The sequence below is a fragment of the Ips typographus genome, linkage group LG4 (genome assembly GCF_016097725.1).
Source record: "Ips typographus isolate SLU linkage group LG4, UJ_Ityp_2.0, whole genome shotgun sequence".
In the NCBI taxonomy this organism is placed as follows: Eukaryota; Metazoa; Arthropoda; class Insecta; order Coleoptera; family Curculionidae; genus Ips; species Ips typographus.
The window spans coordinates 5,720,647-5,739,373 of NC_138425.1; the positions used below are offsets into that span (position 1 = coordinate 5,720,647).

The following is an 18,727-nucleotide window of genomic DNA, read 5'->3' on the forward strand; positions in this document are numbered from 1 at the left end:
ATTTTAGTGCGGTTTTTTAATGGGGCTCCGCTAGCCTAAATTGCTTTACCACATTTGACGTCTCGTTAGCGGCGCCAGTCTTTGTTTTCTAAAAAGTTTAGTTAATTTTCTGTTTGTTTTCCAACTCTTTATTTGCTAACACCGAATTGGATTTCGATATTAAGTTTCTGAACTTTCTACTCAATTCTATCATCCTAATTTTCAACCAGTTAAAATACTAATCAAAAGAAAGAAGTATGAAGAATATGTTATGAATATGACACATCATCTCAATCTTTTCATAAACTGAGAAAGTAAAGTAGTGAACTCTTCACTTCCTCAATTTTATACATTTGATTGTTAAGTTAAAACTGCCCGAAAATTGTTGCAATTTTGAACTTAATTACTAGTATCGGATTTTTTTATACATACAGTGTGTCCATATGGACAGGGTGTTTCAGAGTTGTTGTGACAAAAGCCTAGGGGAGATTCTTCTGGCCAAATTAAGCAAAAAGTTAAAGAGAACATGTGTCCGCAAGTGCTTTGTTCTCAAGATACAGGGTGTTCAAATTTAAAAAAAATTCAAATTTAGAGCAAATTTGCTTGCTCAAGTGTTGCTTAAAAAAACTGTCTCTCAAATATCTGCAGATGCTCAAACTTTGGTAAACACCGCCGACGGTCTTTCTAGACGGGGAGGCACAGTAAGACCCAGGTTAAAGTTATATAAAAAAATTTTTTTTAAACATTACAGTGTTAATAAATCCATTTTGGAGAAAAAAAAGAAAGAATAAACACTACATTATAATTAAATTAAAACTAAAGGTCTACATTTGGCCCCCAAATCAAAAACTATAGCCCTTGAACTAAATCTCCTTGATTCCGCACAGGCAGTCAGGACAAAATGACTGCCTGACATTTTTTAAGACTTGCAGGTTGCAAGTAGCCTGGCATTTCGTTCAACAAAATATGCTAACAAAACCTTCTCATATTCGTCGTAGTAAAAATAGTATAAGCATCACAAACACGATTTAAGACAATTAAACAAACTTTGTCATCGATCAGTAAAGCTTACTTACTGTTCTTGATACCAGCTTACAACACTATATTAATTCAAGGACTTCATCTAAATCCTCAACTTTCTGTCTTATTATCAAACCTTCTCCCATTGTTTATAGTACACCAATTTCTGAGTCATTATTTATCACTAAACACCCTGTCATACCCGACTCCAAGCCCCATACAATTGCAAGCCAAACCAGGGCCCGATATCCCAACAATGTACGGATTTCAAGTACTTACGCCTTCGGGGACCACGGATATTCGAAAATGATTTTGCAGGACCGGTGGGGCTATTATTAAGCGATCCGCGGCCCGGAACATGTGTTTAAGTATCATTTACAAGAGCCACGGATTGTTTCACGTCGACAAGCTCCATTTTATTAGGTTGAAGGGTTGGTTTTTTGCCAGAGGCGGGGGCAATACAACTTTCAACTTAATAGCTAACCAAAGATAGGGACTCGGTCCCGCCAATGGCTTTTGCATAAAAGCTTTGTAGCGTGGAATTTGGGATTTAATTTGCAACTATAATTCGAGGGTAGGGGGTTTAAGTGTTACGTTAATATTTCATACCTTAAGAGCGGAGGGAGTGCTTGTGGGGCTTTGGTTTGGGACATACTTTCAAGGGTGCTCGTGTAAATCCACTATGCGTGAATGCGTAAAACTGGTTGGAAAATCCCCTTTTTTATATCCGCACTTGACAGCAACAGCGATTTTCGCAAGTGGAATAGTGTGAATTGGATATTTCAATATTAAATTCTTATAATCCGTATACTCGAAAAAAAACTACAATTCTACAAGAATTTACAATACTTGACATTTCACTAATGAGTTTTAATTGTAATTTAGTGTTATCAAAGATTTCAGAACCAGAAAGTTATTTTTTTACCATAAGGCATCTCAAGTTCTGAAATCAGACAGTTGCAGAACTGAAAACAGTTACAAACTCTTGAACGTTTGCTATTAATATTATTTCTTCATAAATTTACAAAACAGTATTTTCAGTATGGATTCTTAATAGAAATATAGTCTTTTCAATGGTTTCAGGTCCAGAAAATTATATTTTTGACTGTAAGACATCTTAAATTTTGAAATTCCACTCTTAATATTATTTCTTCTGGAATTTACAAAACTGCGTTTTATAGCATTAATTTTTAATTGACATGTAATGGTAATGTTTTTAATGATTTCAGGTCCAGAAAGTTATATTTTTGCCTATAAGGCATTTCAGGTTTTCTATTCATCATTTTAACGACTGAAAACATTTAGTAAGTGTTGCAACTCTACACATTACTCATCACAATACTATTTTACAATAATTTACGAATTTTGACATTTTAACATTGAATATCAATTCAAATGTAGTGTTTTTAAAGATTTCAGGAACAGAAAGTTATGGTATTTTTGACTGTGAGGCATCTCAGGTGGTAAAATCAAACAGTTGCAGAACTGAAAACGTTTAGAAAGTCTTAAAATTCTACTCTTAATATTTTTTTTAAGAAATTACAAAAGCACAGCATTTTTTAGCATTGATTTTAAATTATTGAAATTTAGTATTTTTCAAAGTTTTCAGTTTTCTTAGAAGCACTTTTTCTTGACTAACAAGAATTAATAAAGTTAATTAATAAATTATAAGTATTCTCAATACAATTTTGATTATAGTTACAGGATGATTAAAATTAACAATAATTGAATGTTCTCAATGGTATTTAAAGAACCTGAAGCATTATTTAACCTGTTTTAATCTGCTTTAAAACATGAGTGAAGCTAAGCTATTTAATTTCTAAATAATTTCTTGTAAAAGTCTTTGACTTTGATCCGGGCTGTATACAGACATCGAAAGGAATTCTAATAAAAGTTAATTTTTTTTTCGGAGATCGATTACATGCTTTGAAAAGGGCTTTTACACTAAAAACAAACAACCAAAGGCGGTTTTCGGTTTGCCCCTGCCGTTGAATCGAATTTACATCATTAAAGATTATGATGACGTCTTCAAAAACGTTCAAACCCCTAGTTATACAAGCTTATGCGGGTTGGATTTTACGGTCAGGCAAATACAGAAAGGAAGAACCTATCGGGAATCGGTAATGAAGCAAAAAATTAAGTTGGATCCAACGTTTCATGAATGTTATTGTATTTAAAATTTAAAAACGTGATCCCTTTTTTTTGGAGGGGGTGTACAAGTACAAAATTAATACCCTTCATGTCTCCTTAGTTACAAGGAAAGTGCTTAAATTTTTAATCAATTTAATTATTTAATTAATAGTTGAAGGGCTTGCCGCCTTTATTCTTGCCCTCGGAAGCCCGTTTGCGTGTGTTAAATGAATACGCTTTTGTGTTTCCAAATTTTCCAACAATAGGTACGATTAATTTTAAATGTCTTTTTGAATATTTAATAAGACCTAACTTTTTCTTTACTGTTTAAATTAACGTTTTAATAGTTTAGTTTCTTTCAACTTGAAATTTTAATTTTTTCGCTCAAACAATGAATTATAATAAGGGCTTAAAAATTAATTAAACCGCTTTTTCTCTCCCAAAATTCTATTTAATTAATCCTAGATATTAGGAATCGATTCGACTGAACCAAAGTTAAAACTACTCCCCATTATTTACACCTGAACAAAATCCATTAAAACGTTTCGCCCGAGGACAATCAGGCTACGATTTAATCAAAAGTATTTTCGAATGATTTCTGATCTGTTTGATGAATTAGGAGTTTCTTCGAGCGGCAATTCAAACTATCTTTTGGCTCGAGCTTATTGTCTCTCGTCGAGTCTGGAAAATTTAATTATGTTTTGTCGCAAGGATCTCTATTCAGAACGGTTTCGTTCCAAACCAAACAATACGTTTTGTTTCTGACCAATTCATTACAATCGCTTATTTGTTTTCCCTAAAACGTTCAGAGACAACAAACATGAGCGGTATATTTGTTTTGTTATGGAAAAAGTTTATGTAAAGTTATAATGTCCAGAGTATACGTTTAAAATGTTTAGACTTTTAGATAAAGTTAACGTTGCAAACCTGTGCAAAATACCACTAAAGTTTGGTTTTGTCACATAATGATTGTGAATTTTTGATAATTTTACTTGTACAACTGTTCTTTTTTTTTTTTGAATGAGGGTGTAAAAATGTAGATATGTAGGGGTATAAACATTAGGGTTTCGTGCCTTGACCCAGTTCCTTTCGCACCTACTAACTTATTCATTCTTTAATTTCGGGCAGGACTGCAGTTTCGAATACATGAAGGGCTCATGAACATTTAAATAGTCATTTCGCCTGGGTCTCTATATACAATAAAAAATTCATTCGCATCTTCCGGATTTTAGAGTCGATATAAACGGCTTGACTTCGGTTTTGTTTCGCATGCCAACGGCCTGTCATAAGCAGTTCCCGGGTCTCGTGCCTGCGAATATATGCAAGTGGAATTGATATCCAGACACACGTGCCAATTAATGAGCTGTATCGGTCTGGTGGAACATAAAATTTAATAAATAGTTAAACACACCAAACGCATCTGCCGGTGGCAGCGCCGTGATTAATAGACTTGCCTGGTCAGTTAACTTGTTTGAGTTTTATTTGTCAAAGTTTTTTTTAATTGATTCATTCGGGAATTTGTTGTTTTTGGTAAATAAAACAGATCTGCATGTGTAATTTAATAAAATGACGTATTCTGGATCTCTGGGAAGTTACTGGAAAATATTTGGATTAAATCGAGTTTGGACTTCCCATGCACTTGAAGTTTCACTTTACAACACTATCTTTAGAATCGCTCTAAGTTTTTCTGGTAAAGCAAGGTGACAACTAAAACCCGACTATCTGTTATCCAATATTTTCTTAACAAAAAAGGTGTACTTAGTTGGTATCCTTAAGGTCAATGGTTTTCGAGATATTTGCAATTAAAGTATTCGGTGTCATACATGGTTGCAATTTGTAATCTTTTTGGAGGATAGAGCCTTAGCTCATTTTTCATTGCAACTGAAAAATTACGTAAAATTTTTCCGAAAAGCCGAATACCATGACCAACACGACGTTAGAATTTTAGTCGTCTAGATTTTTGTGTATGGGTATACCCTAAAGCCTGTTATGTATGAAGAAATGATAGATAACCAAGACAAATTATAAATTCAAATTCAAAATGGTGTTGGAACAAGATTGGAAAAATATTTGGAACAATAATAGGCAGTTATTTGAACCAAAACTTTTCTTATAAATGCATCGAGCTCAAGACTTACATATCTTGAAAACCGGTGATTATAGGGATACTAACTAGGTATACTTTTTGGCTAGCTAGCGTATATTGGAAAACAGATATTCGGGTTCCAGTTGACACTTGGCTTATTTACCATTACTTATGGGACACCCTGTAGAATAAATGCTGCCCACCATGAACTCTTTGAAAGACCAAATATTTCTCTACAAGAGGTCCCATAGTCGTACAATTGTACAATTTTGTGCCAATCAGTTTGGAAAAACCGTCTAAATACTTGTCTATGAAGGTTCTCTGGCATATTTTAGATAGAATATAACAATTATTTGAACTGAAAAGGGCAAAACCAAGCGAGTCGTAAGTGTTGACAAGATTTAACAAAAGGATCTTTTCCAGTAAAATTCGTATTTTTACAGGAATTAGTTAACGACATGAATTCATATACATAACAGAATTTGGTTTAATTATTCTGGATTGAAACCTAAATTTTCCAAATATGAGCACGATTGATCCCTTTCTGGCCTAAATTTTTAGAGCAGGAAACATAATTATTTTCTGTTCTGATAAAATGTGACACAATTGGTTAAAAATTACAGGTTTCTGTAGCTAATATCTGGCATAGAATTCTTCCGGATATAAATTATCACATTAGAATAATTCATTACAACGCAAGTCATCAACAAGACGGTGCCCTAATTCATTATTCGTAAAACAATGTTTTTGGATTGATTGAAGCGACTTTCTTGACTGATTTTCTCGTTTACCGATTTAAATCCCAAGAATTTCTTCTTCAATCAAAAATCTGCAAACCTCCAACTATTATCCACCATTAACATTCATTTTTCATTTCTGGCATCCAGTTGACTATACTGGAATGAAGGTTTTGTTCTTTGGTTATCCAGCCCTATAGCCTCTCTGAAGAGCCGTAATACGGCGAAACCGGTCAGCTGATTGGGATTGATAAACAAAAAACAAAACCTCAGCATTTTTAGCCAATCAGATCGGTGTTTACTGAATGATGCGGCATTAATGGGGCTGTTCCTAGATTTGGGAACGCCATCTGTACTTTCTAACTCATAGAGTTGAGTACAGATGTAACCAGATGTTGCACAACAACTAACGAAACTTTAACTTTAAGTTTCTGTGCAATAATAATATTGTAGTAACAAAATTAATGTTTTTTTTTTCTCTTTCCCTCTTACAATTAAAAAATTAGGGTCACTTTTCAATTTATTAGTCTAGTTGTTAAGGAAATCTTAAAATACGCTTAGATCTGTAGAAGTCTGTAGATTATGTTGTTGTAGGAAAAGCTGTGCAAAACATATTTACCACATCTTTTTTTTTATATGACTATAATCAATCGAAACATTTATGTTGTGTATGTCGATATTTTAGAAAATCATGCAAGTAGTAACTAATTATTTATCATTGACGTTCTGAATCATTAAAATTGAATAAGGCAATGAGATACGATCAATTTAGATAATTGCTAAAGCAGTTAAGCAACAGTTCGAGAAGGAAATGAGAGCTGGACATAGAGAATGAGTCACAATTTCAGTTTCCACTCGGTTTTTCCTGACTATTACTAAGTGGCTAACCAGTGAAATTAGTGGAAAAATAATAGGGAAAAACCTGACAAAGTTTTATAGAAAACAAGGATATTCAAGTAGGTGGTTTAAACCACCACCAACAGAATTGCAACATGAATATTTATCCACACAAAAAACTCTTCGGCAAATACATTACAATAAAGTGGTTATTTCAACAATGTGTAATCTTTATGATTTCGACAATGGCAAAATATATATTTCAAAAAAGTTACACAGAAAATATCTAAAATTTTGAAAATGATTCACAGATTAAATATTTTTATTTTATGCTTTTGCGTTTTTGAGATATTTGGTCACCTTCACACAAAAATTGGGCTATAGATTAGGTTAGGTTGCGTCGAGATAATTACAAAAAAAACTGTAATACTGGGATACGTTGAAAAAGATAAATGACCAAATAATAAAAATGTTATTTGCTATACAGCAAAAAAGGTTTCAAATAGTTAATCAAACAACACGTATCCGCAATCCAAACTTGCACAAATGATTGTCGCTCGTACATTTTAATAAAGTGTCATTGTAGGTGTTTTTATCTTTTTTTTTAAATGACGCCCGATAAAATACCGCAACCGAGAAAAATCGGAAGTGATTTTAGGCCGGGTCGGCCTAAAACGAGTGGTATTGGCACCCGCATTTGTCAAGCCGATGGTGCATCGATGAAATATCGGGCTTTTTCTGGCCCCGGCAGTTTTGCGCCGAATTCATTGTTCTTTTCGGGTCGCGTTATGTTAATGAGCCGTCATAAATCCGCCATTGTGGAAGAGCTGCCATCGGATCGTTTAGCGCTGACATGAACGATGATCTAATCATTTTCGTCGAGTTGAAGCGTTACTTCGGGGTTTTACGGATTTTTGTTGTGTGTTGGGGCGCATTAATCAAGGTGCTTTTGCTCCTGTTGCCACTGAAAAAATTGAGCAAAAAAGTGTTCGGTTAGGGATAAATGTTGCTTTAAATTGAATGATTTTTATTTGAAATTGTTATCATAATTTTGCAACACATTTTTAGTTACCACACCTTATAGCTTATTGGTACCCAAACATTGTTACCTTTCATATACATAGCAAAAAAACAATATACATCAATTCATACTACATTTCCAACAAAAGTATACGTATTTATTTTAAAACTCCTAACCCTCGTTATCTTGATAGTTTTGCTGTAAAAAAACTACACAAACTACATAAATTTAAACTGGATTTAAATGTCCATATAAAAATGTCACATGGCACTAAAAAATCTTGCAGGTTCCTCTATAGGGTGTTTTTGTCATAGCTAAGAACCAATTTTAATTATTATTATTATTAAAATGTTTACTGATAGGGTACCAATTACTTAATTTTTTAAATTGTTGGCACATGCATCACAAAAAGAACAATTTAGGCACAACATAAGTATATGCAACAGGATAATAACAACTTCTCTGCCTCAACTTTGAATTTCTAAATAATAGTCTTTGCATATAAAAAGTTAATTTGTCTGGTACTTTTCAGAGATACTTTTTACCTAAAATTGACTTTTATAGTAGATTATGCTATTCTTACCATATTACGATCAGAAATAAGTACGCCAGTAGAATCAACTAGTGACAGATAAAATGTTCTAGTTGTACAAGATTAACAAAGTGTCATATTGTTTATTATCCCTTTTCTACTATAATAATTTAGCATATAATCTGATAACCTGTTATGTTACTTGTCTCTTTACAATGTTATAAAAAAATGAACGACATAATAATTTCAAGCCTGACAAAATCCATTATCTTCGCTTTGGAGTTCGTAAACAAGCGGTCAAATTAAATAACGATCGTGTTTTCCTCTTATTAAAATCAGCTTCGAATAACGTCATAGTATAACAACCGCCTGCTCTCGATCTAGTCAACAAACTAGAAGCGCTAAACCGGATAAAGAGACCACGTAATGTGTCATTTGGGCCCCTAGAATTTGAAACTCTAGATTTTCCGTCTGTTGTCATTTAATTAACATGTAACAACTTTGCTGTTTTGGCATCGAGTTCGAACAATTTCAACGGTTCAACCGCTAAAGTGTTTTATAGTAGGTGTTTCCTTTTAGTTAATGGTGTGAATAAAGTAAATATTATTAGGACACCTAAAAAAACACTGATCTACTACTACGTATAAACTAACATGTTTTGCGCTCAAACAGTCTTGGAACTGAAGATGAATCACTTAAGTGCAATGAGATAAATCAGGGTATGATTGAAGGGAGGCTGGCTATACAATCAACTCCTAAACAATATATTTCAATTACCCCAAAAGCGGGACGCTGAACGTTGTCACTTTAACTACTTGTTTGTTATTTACAGCCCGACGCATATCCATAAAACCGAGCGGGGAGAAGCAACCCCTTTGTTTAGATTAAATATCCCCGGGAAAGTTCAATTTTAATCAGTTTTTGCGTTAAAATAGAGCGCAGAAATTTAGAACGCTTCTTCGATAAAAGGAATATCTATTTTATGTTATTTTACGTTATTAAGACTCGCGAACATTGTCACTTAACGGCTTGTTTGTTATTTACACCCTCGGCCCGAATCGAGGTTTTGCTCCCTGAGAGGGATTAGGCGGGCTTACCACTTGGATTACAAGTTCTCCACGTTGAACGAGTCTCTGCGATGACGGAGCACTCTGTTTTCCTACTAGACCGGTTTAATTTGATAATCCTTTTGAATTTAACATTGCGGCTAAGTCTGTTTTCTTTGCTAAAGAAAAACAGCGACTGCCACAAGCTGAAGAAGCTCGTTAAGACAATACAAATATTTTGGTTTTGTTTACTTGACAGTTATACAAAACGACATAAAGTCATGAGAAGCTTAACTGATCTATTGTATTTTATCTAAAATACATGCTAAAGAAGAGGAGGATAGAAAAAAAGTTTTCTTATGGAGGAGGTCCAATAACTCAGGAAGAGAGAGAGAGAGCCTTCTAAGAAAAAAAGAAAAGCATACAGCAAGTTTGTAGAAAAGTTAAACCCTTAATCTTTACTCTTCTTTTTTGCTATACCTCAATTGATCTTCTCTTTATACTTCTCTCATTTTCATCTTTACCATTTCTTCTTTCTACTTGACAAGTCAAGTATTCAACAACCTCCAATTGAGCCATTGTTGGGTCAATAAACATTCTCATTGGCTATTAACTTAAAAACCCACTGAGATATCATTTAATCAAGAATAATAACACCGCACTAAGTAAGATCAAAGTTGAACCGAATGAATATCCAAACATAATATGGAATATCATCCAAATTACGATATTAACTTTAACAAAAGACTTACTGCAAACAGTGAACTACTACTACTACTGTTTACCAAAAAAAACCATGGATGACTGACAAAACTTTAAAACTAATGGAGGAAATAAGATCGTACAAAAACATAGACAACAACGCATATAACAACATAAAGGGATAAGAAAAAGAAAGAAACTCGAAACATGTCGAGCGTCCCTCTTTAATTAGAGGTTGAATAATCTTGTTGTGGAGAAGGCTTTGTGTTTTCCTTTTCATTAATTTGAATACACCTCCACTGTGAGAACATGGACTACTACTTCACTTTAATCAAAGAAGATCTCTTGATCAACTAAGGGAAACTACATAACACAACAAATAACACAGGAATCCTAGTGGATGTGACTTAGATCGACCTTCAACCACAGAGATGTTTTAGAAAATTAGAACAAGATATTAGCGAATTTCAGTTTGGCTTTAGGAATGCCATGAGAACAAGAAAAGCCTTGTTTGCCTTTACTGAAAGATTCATGGACATCAAACAACCGAGGTATATCTGTTTTCTTGACTACAACAAAGCATTTGATAAAGTTTACTATAACTACCTTATTAAAAGTAAAAAATAGACATTAGAATATAATCTCAAATCGCCAATATCAAAGAAAGAATAAAAATAAAATTTTATGATGTAAGGCAAGGATGTGTATTATCGCTGCTATTATTTAATTTTTATTCAGAAGAAGTCATTTAAAGAGCACTAGAGGCAACAACAACGGGATTAAAGGTTAATGAAAAACCCATTAATATCCGGTATGCAGATGACACCATGCTTATTGCCGAACCAATAAAAGATTTACAGAGCTTGGTTAAGCAAGTAGTGATGAGCAGCAAGGAGAGAGGACATACCCTAAATATGAAAAAGACCAAATTTTGACCTTAAAAGTCAGTTCACTTACCCTCAGGGACAGAATAAGAAGCCAGGATTTCAGAGAAGACCTAGAAAAGACGTAGAAGAGGTGTTGGAGAAAGAAGATGAAAGATGGGCAAAGTGGGCCTTGTCGTAAAAACCAAACTTGCAACCAAACATCCAAATTTGCGTTTGGAGTATGTTAATTGAGTTTCTCAACATGATTAAATAAACGTGCAGCGGATTATTTGATCTTCTAAAGCTGTTATGATTATCATTCACACTTCATTAATATCTAGAGAATAATTTGTAAATTATACTGTTGATGGTTTGCTTTAACATAATAATCTGAAGGAACAACAGATCTGGTAAACCTGCCTGACAAAGTAGGTATCTGTTTTGCATTGGAGCAGACGAAATGCAAATGATTGGTCCAATTTGTCCGATTTCGTCCCTGTTATGGTTACCATAGATCCTATTGTTCGTTGTGTAAACTGAGCTTAAGTTTGTTAGTTCTAGTTGCGGAGAAATATCCGATTTGAAACCACTTTTTTATGGATACATCTCTTCCATAACAAATTTTAAAGTTTTAGTTTTAAAATAATTTGAGTTTGATGTATTTTAACCTACACAAAACCACAATAAATTTCCAGAAATTAAATCAAGTTGATAACATCGTTCCTAGTGGAATTGTCGATATAAACCAAATCGTTCCAGATCATAACCCGAATAAGACGTACTAAAACTGCACTTTATGGGACCATTGCGACAGTCAGCGCTGCCCGTGATTGTGTTATATTTACCATAAATTCGTCTCCCCTAAGCATTTTACGTTACCCTCTTTTGGAGAAAGAAACCTTACTTTCTCAGACGTCTATTGTTATATTGTAGTAGATTTTTTCTAGAGACTATTACCTAAAAAAACCAACAGTGATATAAAAATTTTCCAGACACAATACTTGAAGGAAAATAATAATAATTGAAAAATCCGGCTTTCTTGGACAAGTTATTACAAGCAGGAAATTCACTTGTACGGCGTCACGTTTCCTTCGAATCTAATATACGTTAGTTCGAAATTATAATCGTGTATTTGACAGGTCGTATATGCTGGCATTGGAGAAAAGGGTGGTGAAAATAAGCGATTTTCTCCACCTACAAACTGGCGTTCAATTGAAATAACTTGTTCATCAAAGTTTTTATTTAATCGTTCAAAATCTATTGACTGTTTGTGTACTAAATGAATCAAGGAAGGTAGTAAACCAATTATTTTATACAAATCGAAACAGATAAACGATTATTTAGTCTGTTGCAATCCAAGCAATATACGGCAAGTTATTGTAAATACCACCTGGAAAGTAGAATTTAGTTGACTTGGTTGAGTTTGTAATGTATTTGCATACTTCTCTTTTCAATAAATATTATTGCCTGTACATATACAGCATGTCCGAAAATTGAAAAGTTACCTTTTACAGGGCTCTGTTAAGCCAGAAATAATTACTACCAAGATTATCATAATATGGCTTAAGTGAAAAAATTGGAGACATCAGACATCCACACTTTTGGGACAGTGCTACAAAATTCTTATAATCAATTTGAATTTTTTATTGATTTCTATTCAATACTTTAGAAGAAGGCTTTGGTATTTAAGATAACCACATTATTAACTGCTAATTTGTGGTTATAATCAATTCATGTAGTGGGTTTATGGTTATTTTAAAGCACTCAATGCACTTTAACCATAATCACAGTCAAATTTTTTAGGATATTCTGTTCATGATACGTTTTTCTCGATGGCATGGTGAACCACACCTGTTTTATTTGAATGGTTTTAGAATTTTTGTTAATAAACTGCTAACTAAGCCAGAAAAAAGTAAGATAACACATATCAATCTATTATAGAAATCTATATTTGAAAAAAAAAATACAAAGCTACGATCGTCGAAGCATCGACTTTAAACATAGACTACTTAAATATAAATGATTAAGGTTATTGAAACTACAACTAAAATACCAGCTTCAATCAAGAAGTTACTGACAAAGTATAATTCTAATCAATTCAGCATTTTTAAGAAATCAGTATTTCAAATATATCTGTTTCGTTTCACTCAGGGAAATATCCATATGGAGAATGGTAAAATACGTGTAGTTTTCAAGTAACGAAAATGTCCATCTATTAGCGGTAACAGCGTTTCAGCTAAACCACGTAGAACATTATCAGAGAAGTTAGAGCCGGTGCAATAGCACCTAAATTCTATTGCGACCGATAAATCGGAAACTCAATTGATTTGATCGGTCGGAGGTAAAGTTTACGTTCGATCTAGCGAAACGCTTTTACTGTATCACTTTACGAAGACCATTTCTATATTGCAAAATGGCAGAGTAATTTCACTAATACCACTCTTTGTTGTAACTTAAATGAACCGAGTACCTGACAAAATCTAAATACTTTCTATTGTGCATTTACAAGGTTTACAAAAAGATAAAACTGACTTTTACAAACAATTCAGAAATAGAACCAGACGTCACAATACAAATATTACGTTATACAATGTTCACAAGGTTTGCAGCGGTTGAGTATGTGGAAGGTTCATTAACAATAAGACAGAAAGTGGACTGGTTTTACAGAAAAGTCCACACTAATAACATTAATAAGGAAATAGGAAATAACACAGAAGCGCTTCTTTGTGAAGCCAAATTGCACAAATTTTTGGTACAAGTATTGCACCGGAAACTACTCAAATCAACGTAGTACCCTTTGAGTGTGTTTTCGATTTGGTTGCATGTGTTACTACCAGGATCACACGATCTGGATGTAACTTTAATACCTCCTGAAAAATTACATGAGAGTTTTTTACTGTTAAAATTGAGGACAATTTACCTGTAAAGTATGAAACTTTTGTACAAACATAACCAGTGGAACAAACTACTGTTAATGTGCGAGGATCCATGGGATCCGAGCAGGTTCTATTCCTATACGAGTTACATGAGTAGCATCTAATATCGTTGCCATTAGTACCTAGAAATATGAAATTGTACTTCCAGTATTTACTATAACAAGTTTTTGGTAAATAGAACATACTGAACGTAAATTAGATGTCCATATATGAGATTGATGCAAAATATGACTTACTTGGCAACTTATAAACTAGTAATACAACAGCAAAACAATACAGACTATAATTGTTCATTTTTACACCATTTCATCAATGTACCATGTTCATGAATGTAAATATTATAACTAGGTATATGAGCAAGTAACCTTATCTTATCATCGTTGTTAATAAGATACAATTCAACCTTTGGAAAAAACCGCGCATAAACAAAGAAAGTTTTAAATAATGAAAACAGTTAAATTTAAAGTAAATGTTCATATTATGTAATAAAAATAGATGAGAAAAAATAATCAATCATTTTTTAATTCCAGCTTATTAAAAAATTATAAAATTATGTTCATAAATACTTCAAGGTTAGCAAAATAATAGTAAACTTCACATGTTTCACTAGTTCATTATTTATTTATTTCTATGTTATACTAGGATAAAATCAAAAACTTTTAACTCTGGGTTATAACAAACATGCAAGGTCCCAATTGTTCAGTTTAAATTTGTTCTTATCAAAGTAACTACCATTTTCTAATACTATTTTTTTTACTATGACAGACTCCAAATCGAATAAAAAACAAGGTATTTTTCAGAAATTTTGTCAAGAAACCAATGCGCCCGCGTTTGGGTATCTTGTAAGTGATGTGAAATGGGGACGGTTAGTAACTTTTACCACTTTTTAAGAAACCACATACATTTGATAGTTTTTTTTTAGATTATTTTGGGCTGTTATTATTGCTGGAGGAATAGCCATTACATCAGACACTATAATAGAAAACTGGAATGACTTGAATAAAGACCCATTATACATAATGACTGAAGATTTCAGTCTTGAACTTACGAATGTAGCATTCCCAGGAGTTGCCATATGCAATATAAATAAAATTAGTAAAAAACGGGTTACTGAATTAGCAAGATCATTGCAAGTGTTTTACTTTAACAGTTTTTCAAGTTAAAATTTGTATTCTTATAGATCAAACGTGACGGGCATGCCATTTGAAGAAGTACTACATTTATCAAAATTGTTTGGCAATCTTTACGATCCTAACTTATATGGTGCAAACAATATCTCCAAATTGCACATTATGTTAAAGAAGTATGATACTGGAGTTGATAGAAAAACAATTGGTTTACTAATGGCTTCTTTAATTACACCTTGTAAAGAACTAATTCAGAATTGCGCATGGGATTCCCAAGATTACGATTGTGCTACCTTGTTTAAAACAAGGCTTACCGATTCAGGTTTTTGCTGCTTATTCAATTCTCATCGACCTACTCCTGAAGCTCAGTTGTAAGTTGCAAACCTTGCTATACACTATTGCTTGTAAAACTCGATTCTGTATGTTGCAGTTTCAAAGAAGAGCTCAGAAACACCAACAATTTTTCAAAAACCTATTCAAAGTTCCCAGGGTACGGTATAAATAAAGGGCTGTCAGTAACAATCAACAATAACTTTAACGATTACTTTTATTCTTCAATGGCTACTAAAGGAGTTGTAATCAAAATCTTTTCTCCTGATGATTATGCAGATTTTACCAGCGGTTCATTAAGACAAATTGTGGTGGCCGAAAGACTGGAAGCATTTGTAGATATTACAGCCAATACTATCACAGCGGAAAAAGCAGTTAGATGGTTAAATCCCAAAGTGGTAATAAATACTAAATTAACCTAATTAACACTACTTCGGTTTACTTAGAGGGATTGTGTGTATAAAGACGAATCAGAAAATTCGATAGGGTCGAGTACTGCCAGCAACTGCTTTGTAGACTGCAGAATAAAAAGTATGATAGCTCTTTGCGAATGCATATCGTTTCTTTTGCCTGTTCAGTCCAAAGAATATGAATCAGCGAGAGTGTGCAATTTATTAGATACAACTTGCTTGGCCAAATATCAAGGTGTGGTGGTATAATTGGTATACTAATTATAAGGTGGTACAGTAACTACAATTTTAGGAAAGTGGTTAAGATACTATCCAAGTAAGTACATGAGTTATTTCCAAAACAGAGATTCCGTAGGGATTGACCTGGAGGACAGTTTGTTTTGTCGTCAATGTTTAGCTAATTGTGAAGATGTTACTTATGAAATATACACGTATTATCACGATTATCGTTCTGAAGATCCTAAATTATAGTAAGTGCTGTCATATTTCTAAAAAAATGTGACTTAATGAATTGAATTTGTAGCAATAGTTCTAAAGTACATATTTACTCAAACATACCATATACCCGACATTACCAAAAATTGGTGAAGATTACTTGGTATGAAGCATTAAGTGAGTATACCCACATAAGCAAAACAAATACTAGAATTGAACTTAATGGGTTTGATGTTTTTTTCAGGTACTTTAGGTGGGATAGCTTCTCTAATTTCAGGAATTACCATAATTAATGTCGTGGAAGTCATTGTAGTGTTTGTAAAAAAGCTTAGGGCAATGTGTGAGAACATTTGGAGTTAAATGTCCTTTCCTGCTTTTGGTTTAACTTTAGTTGTAATTGTGCACACCTTCAATAATATTTGAATTAACGACCTATGCAACTTTTTTCAATTCATACAGTACCAAGTCAATCTAGAAAATTCAACATTTCAATAAGATGAAGTTCCGGCAAATAATTGAGATATGAACCTAGTAAACCCAAATTTTTAAAACAAAAATTATTCTGTCATTTGGTATAGTTGCATGCTCCCCCATAACTCAAAATTTAGGGTTTTTACATTGTCGTCGTTATAAGCACCAAAACTATTTATAATTTTTACTGTAAAGCTGTAATTTACTAGTAACAACTCACAAGGAATGCTGTTTTTAGAACGTTTCAAGAATCATCTTTACTCAGCTATAAACTTACTTTTGTGGACTTAGTTCAGTTCTTCAACATTCATTGTTAGGTTTAAGTGCAATTGACACGTTTAGAAGTGATATTTTGCATATAATCTGTCACGTTCAAATCTCAGCAGTTCTCCTTAACACCAAGGGACACCTTGGTGTTGTCATTATTTCTATGTTTATTATCACTATACTATAAGACAGTTGTAATTTTCTTTGCTAGATTGCGCCAATATTAAATTGGAAGAATACTCGGATGGATAGATCAATGGAACATGCATTGTTTTTAACCTTTCTTAACTTTTAACCTGAAAACTGGTCTCTATAGTATAGTTTGTTATAAATGGAAAATAGTTTCGTAAAATTGTTATCACACTATTTCAAACTGAATGATTAAATGAGAATAATGAAAATATAGTAAAAACTATAAATAGATATAAGAAAAGCACAATATGAATATGTCTTATTTTAAAACCTTACATTTTCATTCAGCCGTTGGGCTAATTCAAGCACAAGAAGATTACAACGCGTAAACCAAACAAAAACTACAAAAATTACTGAAATTAAAAAAAAAATCAATTTTGAAATTTCCGCCTACAATCAATGTTATTTTTAGATTCCCGAGAAAGATGCCTGGCACATGAACTAAAGGGACAAAGTAATATGCCAGGCACGAATTGGGAATATACTTTCATATACTGTGCACATATCTGGCATATATTTGAGAATATACCCCTGTCTAAAAGTAACTGCCAGGCATACAATTTTGCTATGTAGGCACTAACTCAAAGCCTCTTTAGCAATTGATAGAGCCTTATCTAGTTTATGCAGTCGTTTTTAATATAAAATTAGAATATTAGTCCGTTGAAAGTAGAATTATGACTTCAAAGCTAATATATTTTAAAAGTGCGTCAATATTTATTATTTTTATTGTATTTTTGTTGTAATGGCAAATGGGCATTGGGGTGGAAGTAAACCACAAATTTTGTTTCCAAATTTAACATTAATACTTTTGCGGTTTTTAGTCAATCAGTTTGGATCTTGTACATTAACTCATTTAATAATAGATTAGCTCTTTACTGAACTATAATAATAATAGAACACTAAAACAATCATTGGATTCAAAATCATTAAAAGGAAAGGCGCGAAACTTCGAAAACAATAATAAAAATAATGAACGTAAACGTAAAGAGTCGTAACCGGATGAATAGCCACGGCCGTTTTACAATTTGACTCTTGACAGATGACACTTTGAAAAGAGCGGCAAAAAGACAGACACTGAAAACGTCACTTTGTGTTATTGTTATCTGTGTATTATAAAATTATTATTTTTGGTGTTATTATTGAAAATAAAGTGTATATACATAAAAGTAACATTTTAATTTTAATAGTGCTCTACACAGTTAATTTTATGAACTGCCAGGTTAAATCTGGTAAGTACTAAACTGTGAAATTATCCTCTTACAGTACTGTTACTTTAAACAACTTGTAGTTGATCTTTTAGTAGAGTTTCTAGAAGTGGCCATACACAACGTTTTGTACGTTAAAAAACTATACCCTGACACTGTTTACAGCCTGAAGAAAAAGTATGGTGTGCTAGTGTATCAAGTGATACACCCTGAAGTTTGTCAGTATATCACACAATGCTTGAGAGCTGTGGCCTTCCATGCTCAGAAAGGCCAGCTGAAAAAGGTGTTTTTGTGTTTTGAGCAAAATGAGACAGTAGGAGAGAGGTTTGTGTTTGATTTGCTGCTAAATCGAGATAATTGTGAAAGGTAAACAATAAACATATCACAAAAGGCTGTTT

The 18,727-nt window shown here is 33.0% G+C and overlaps 2 protein-coding genes across 2 annotated transcripts; one reads left to right on the forward strand and one right to left on the reverse strand.

The window, feature by feature from the left end:
- Positions 1 to 12,889: 12,889 nt before the first annotated feature.
- Positions 12,890 to 14,267, reverse strand: LOC145727673 (uncharacterized). The gene is made up of 3 exons (XM_081977452.1): positions 14,129 to 14,267; positions 13,877 to 14,014; positions 12,890 to 13,826 (listed from the first exon to the last, which is right to left on the reverse strand). The coding sequence occupies exons 1-3, from the start codon at positions 14,184 to 14,186 to the stop codon at positions 13,618 to 13,620; spliced, it is 405 nt and encodes a 134-aa protein (XP_081833578.1). The 5' UTR covers positions 14,187 to 14,267; the 3' UTR covers positions 12,890 to 13,617.
- Positions 14,268 to 14,650: 383 nt separating this feature from the next.
- Positions 14,651 to 17,846, forward strand: LOC145727768 (pickpocket protein 28-like). Its single transcript, XM_081977591.1, has 7 exons — positions 14,651 to 14,757; positions 14,815 to 15,010; positions 15,056 to 15,390; positions 15,450 to 15,747; positions 15,796 to 15,994; positions 16,052 to 16,371; positions 16,439 to 17,846. Exons 1-6 carry the CDS (start codon positions 14,651 to 14,653, stop codon positions 16,228 to 16,230), a joined length of 1,314 nt encoding a protein of 437 aa, XP_081833717.1. The 3' UTR covers positions 16,231 to 16,371; positions 16,439 to 17,846.
- Positions 17,847 to 18,727: the final 881 nt, after the last annotated feature.

What these genes read in the sequence shown, in the direction of transcription:
- LOC145727768 (XM_081977591.1), top strand. Translation starts at nt 14,651, where the DNA reads ATGACAGACTCCAAATCGAATAAAAAACAAGGTATTTTTCAGAAATTT. An exon ending in AGTGATGTGAAATGGGGACG is followed by an intron (nt 14,758 to 14,814) that starts GTTAGTAACTTT and finishes GTTTTTTTTTAG; the next exon opens with ATTATTTTGGGCTGTTATTA. An exon ending in GATGGTTAAATCCCAAAGTG is followed by an intron (nt 15,748 to 15,795) that starts GTAATAAATACT and finishes CGGTTTACTTAG; the next exon opens with AGGGATTGTGTGTATAAAGA.
- LOC145727673 (XM_081977452.1), bottom strand. Translation starts at nt 14,186, where the DNA reads ATGAACAATTATAGTCTGTATTGTTTTGCTGTTGTATTACTAGTTTAT. An exon ending in ACTAGTTTATAAGTTGCCAA is followed by an intron (nt 14,015 to 14,128) that starts GTAAGTCATATT and finishes TCATATTTCTAG; the next exon opens with GTACTAATGGCAACGATATT. An exon ending in AAAAGTTTCATACTTTACAG is followed by an intron (nt 13,827 to 13,876) that starts GTAAATTGTCCT and finishes GTAATTTTTCAG; the next exon opens with GAGGTATTAAAGTTACATCC.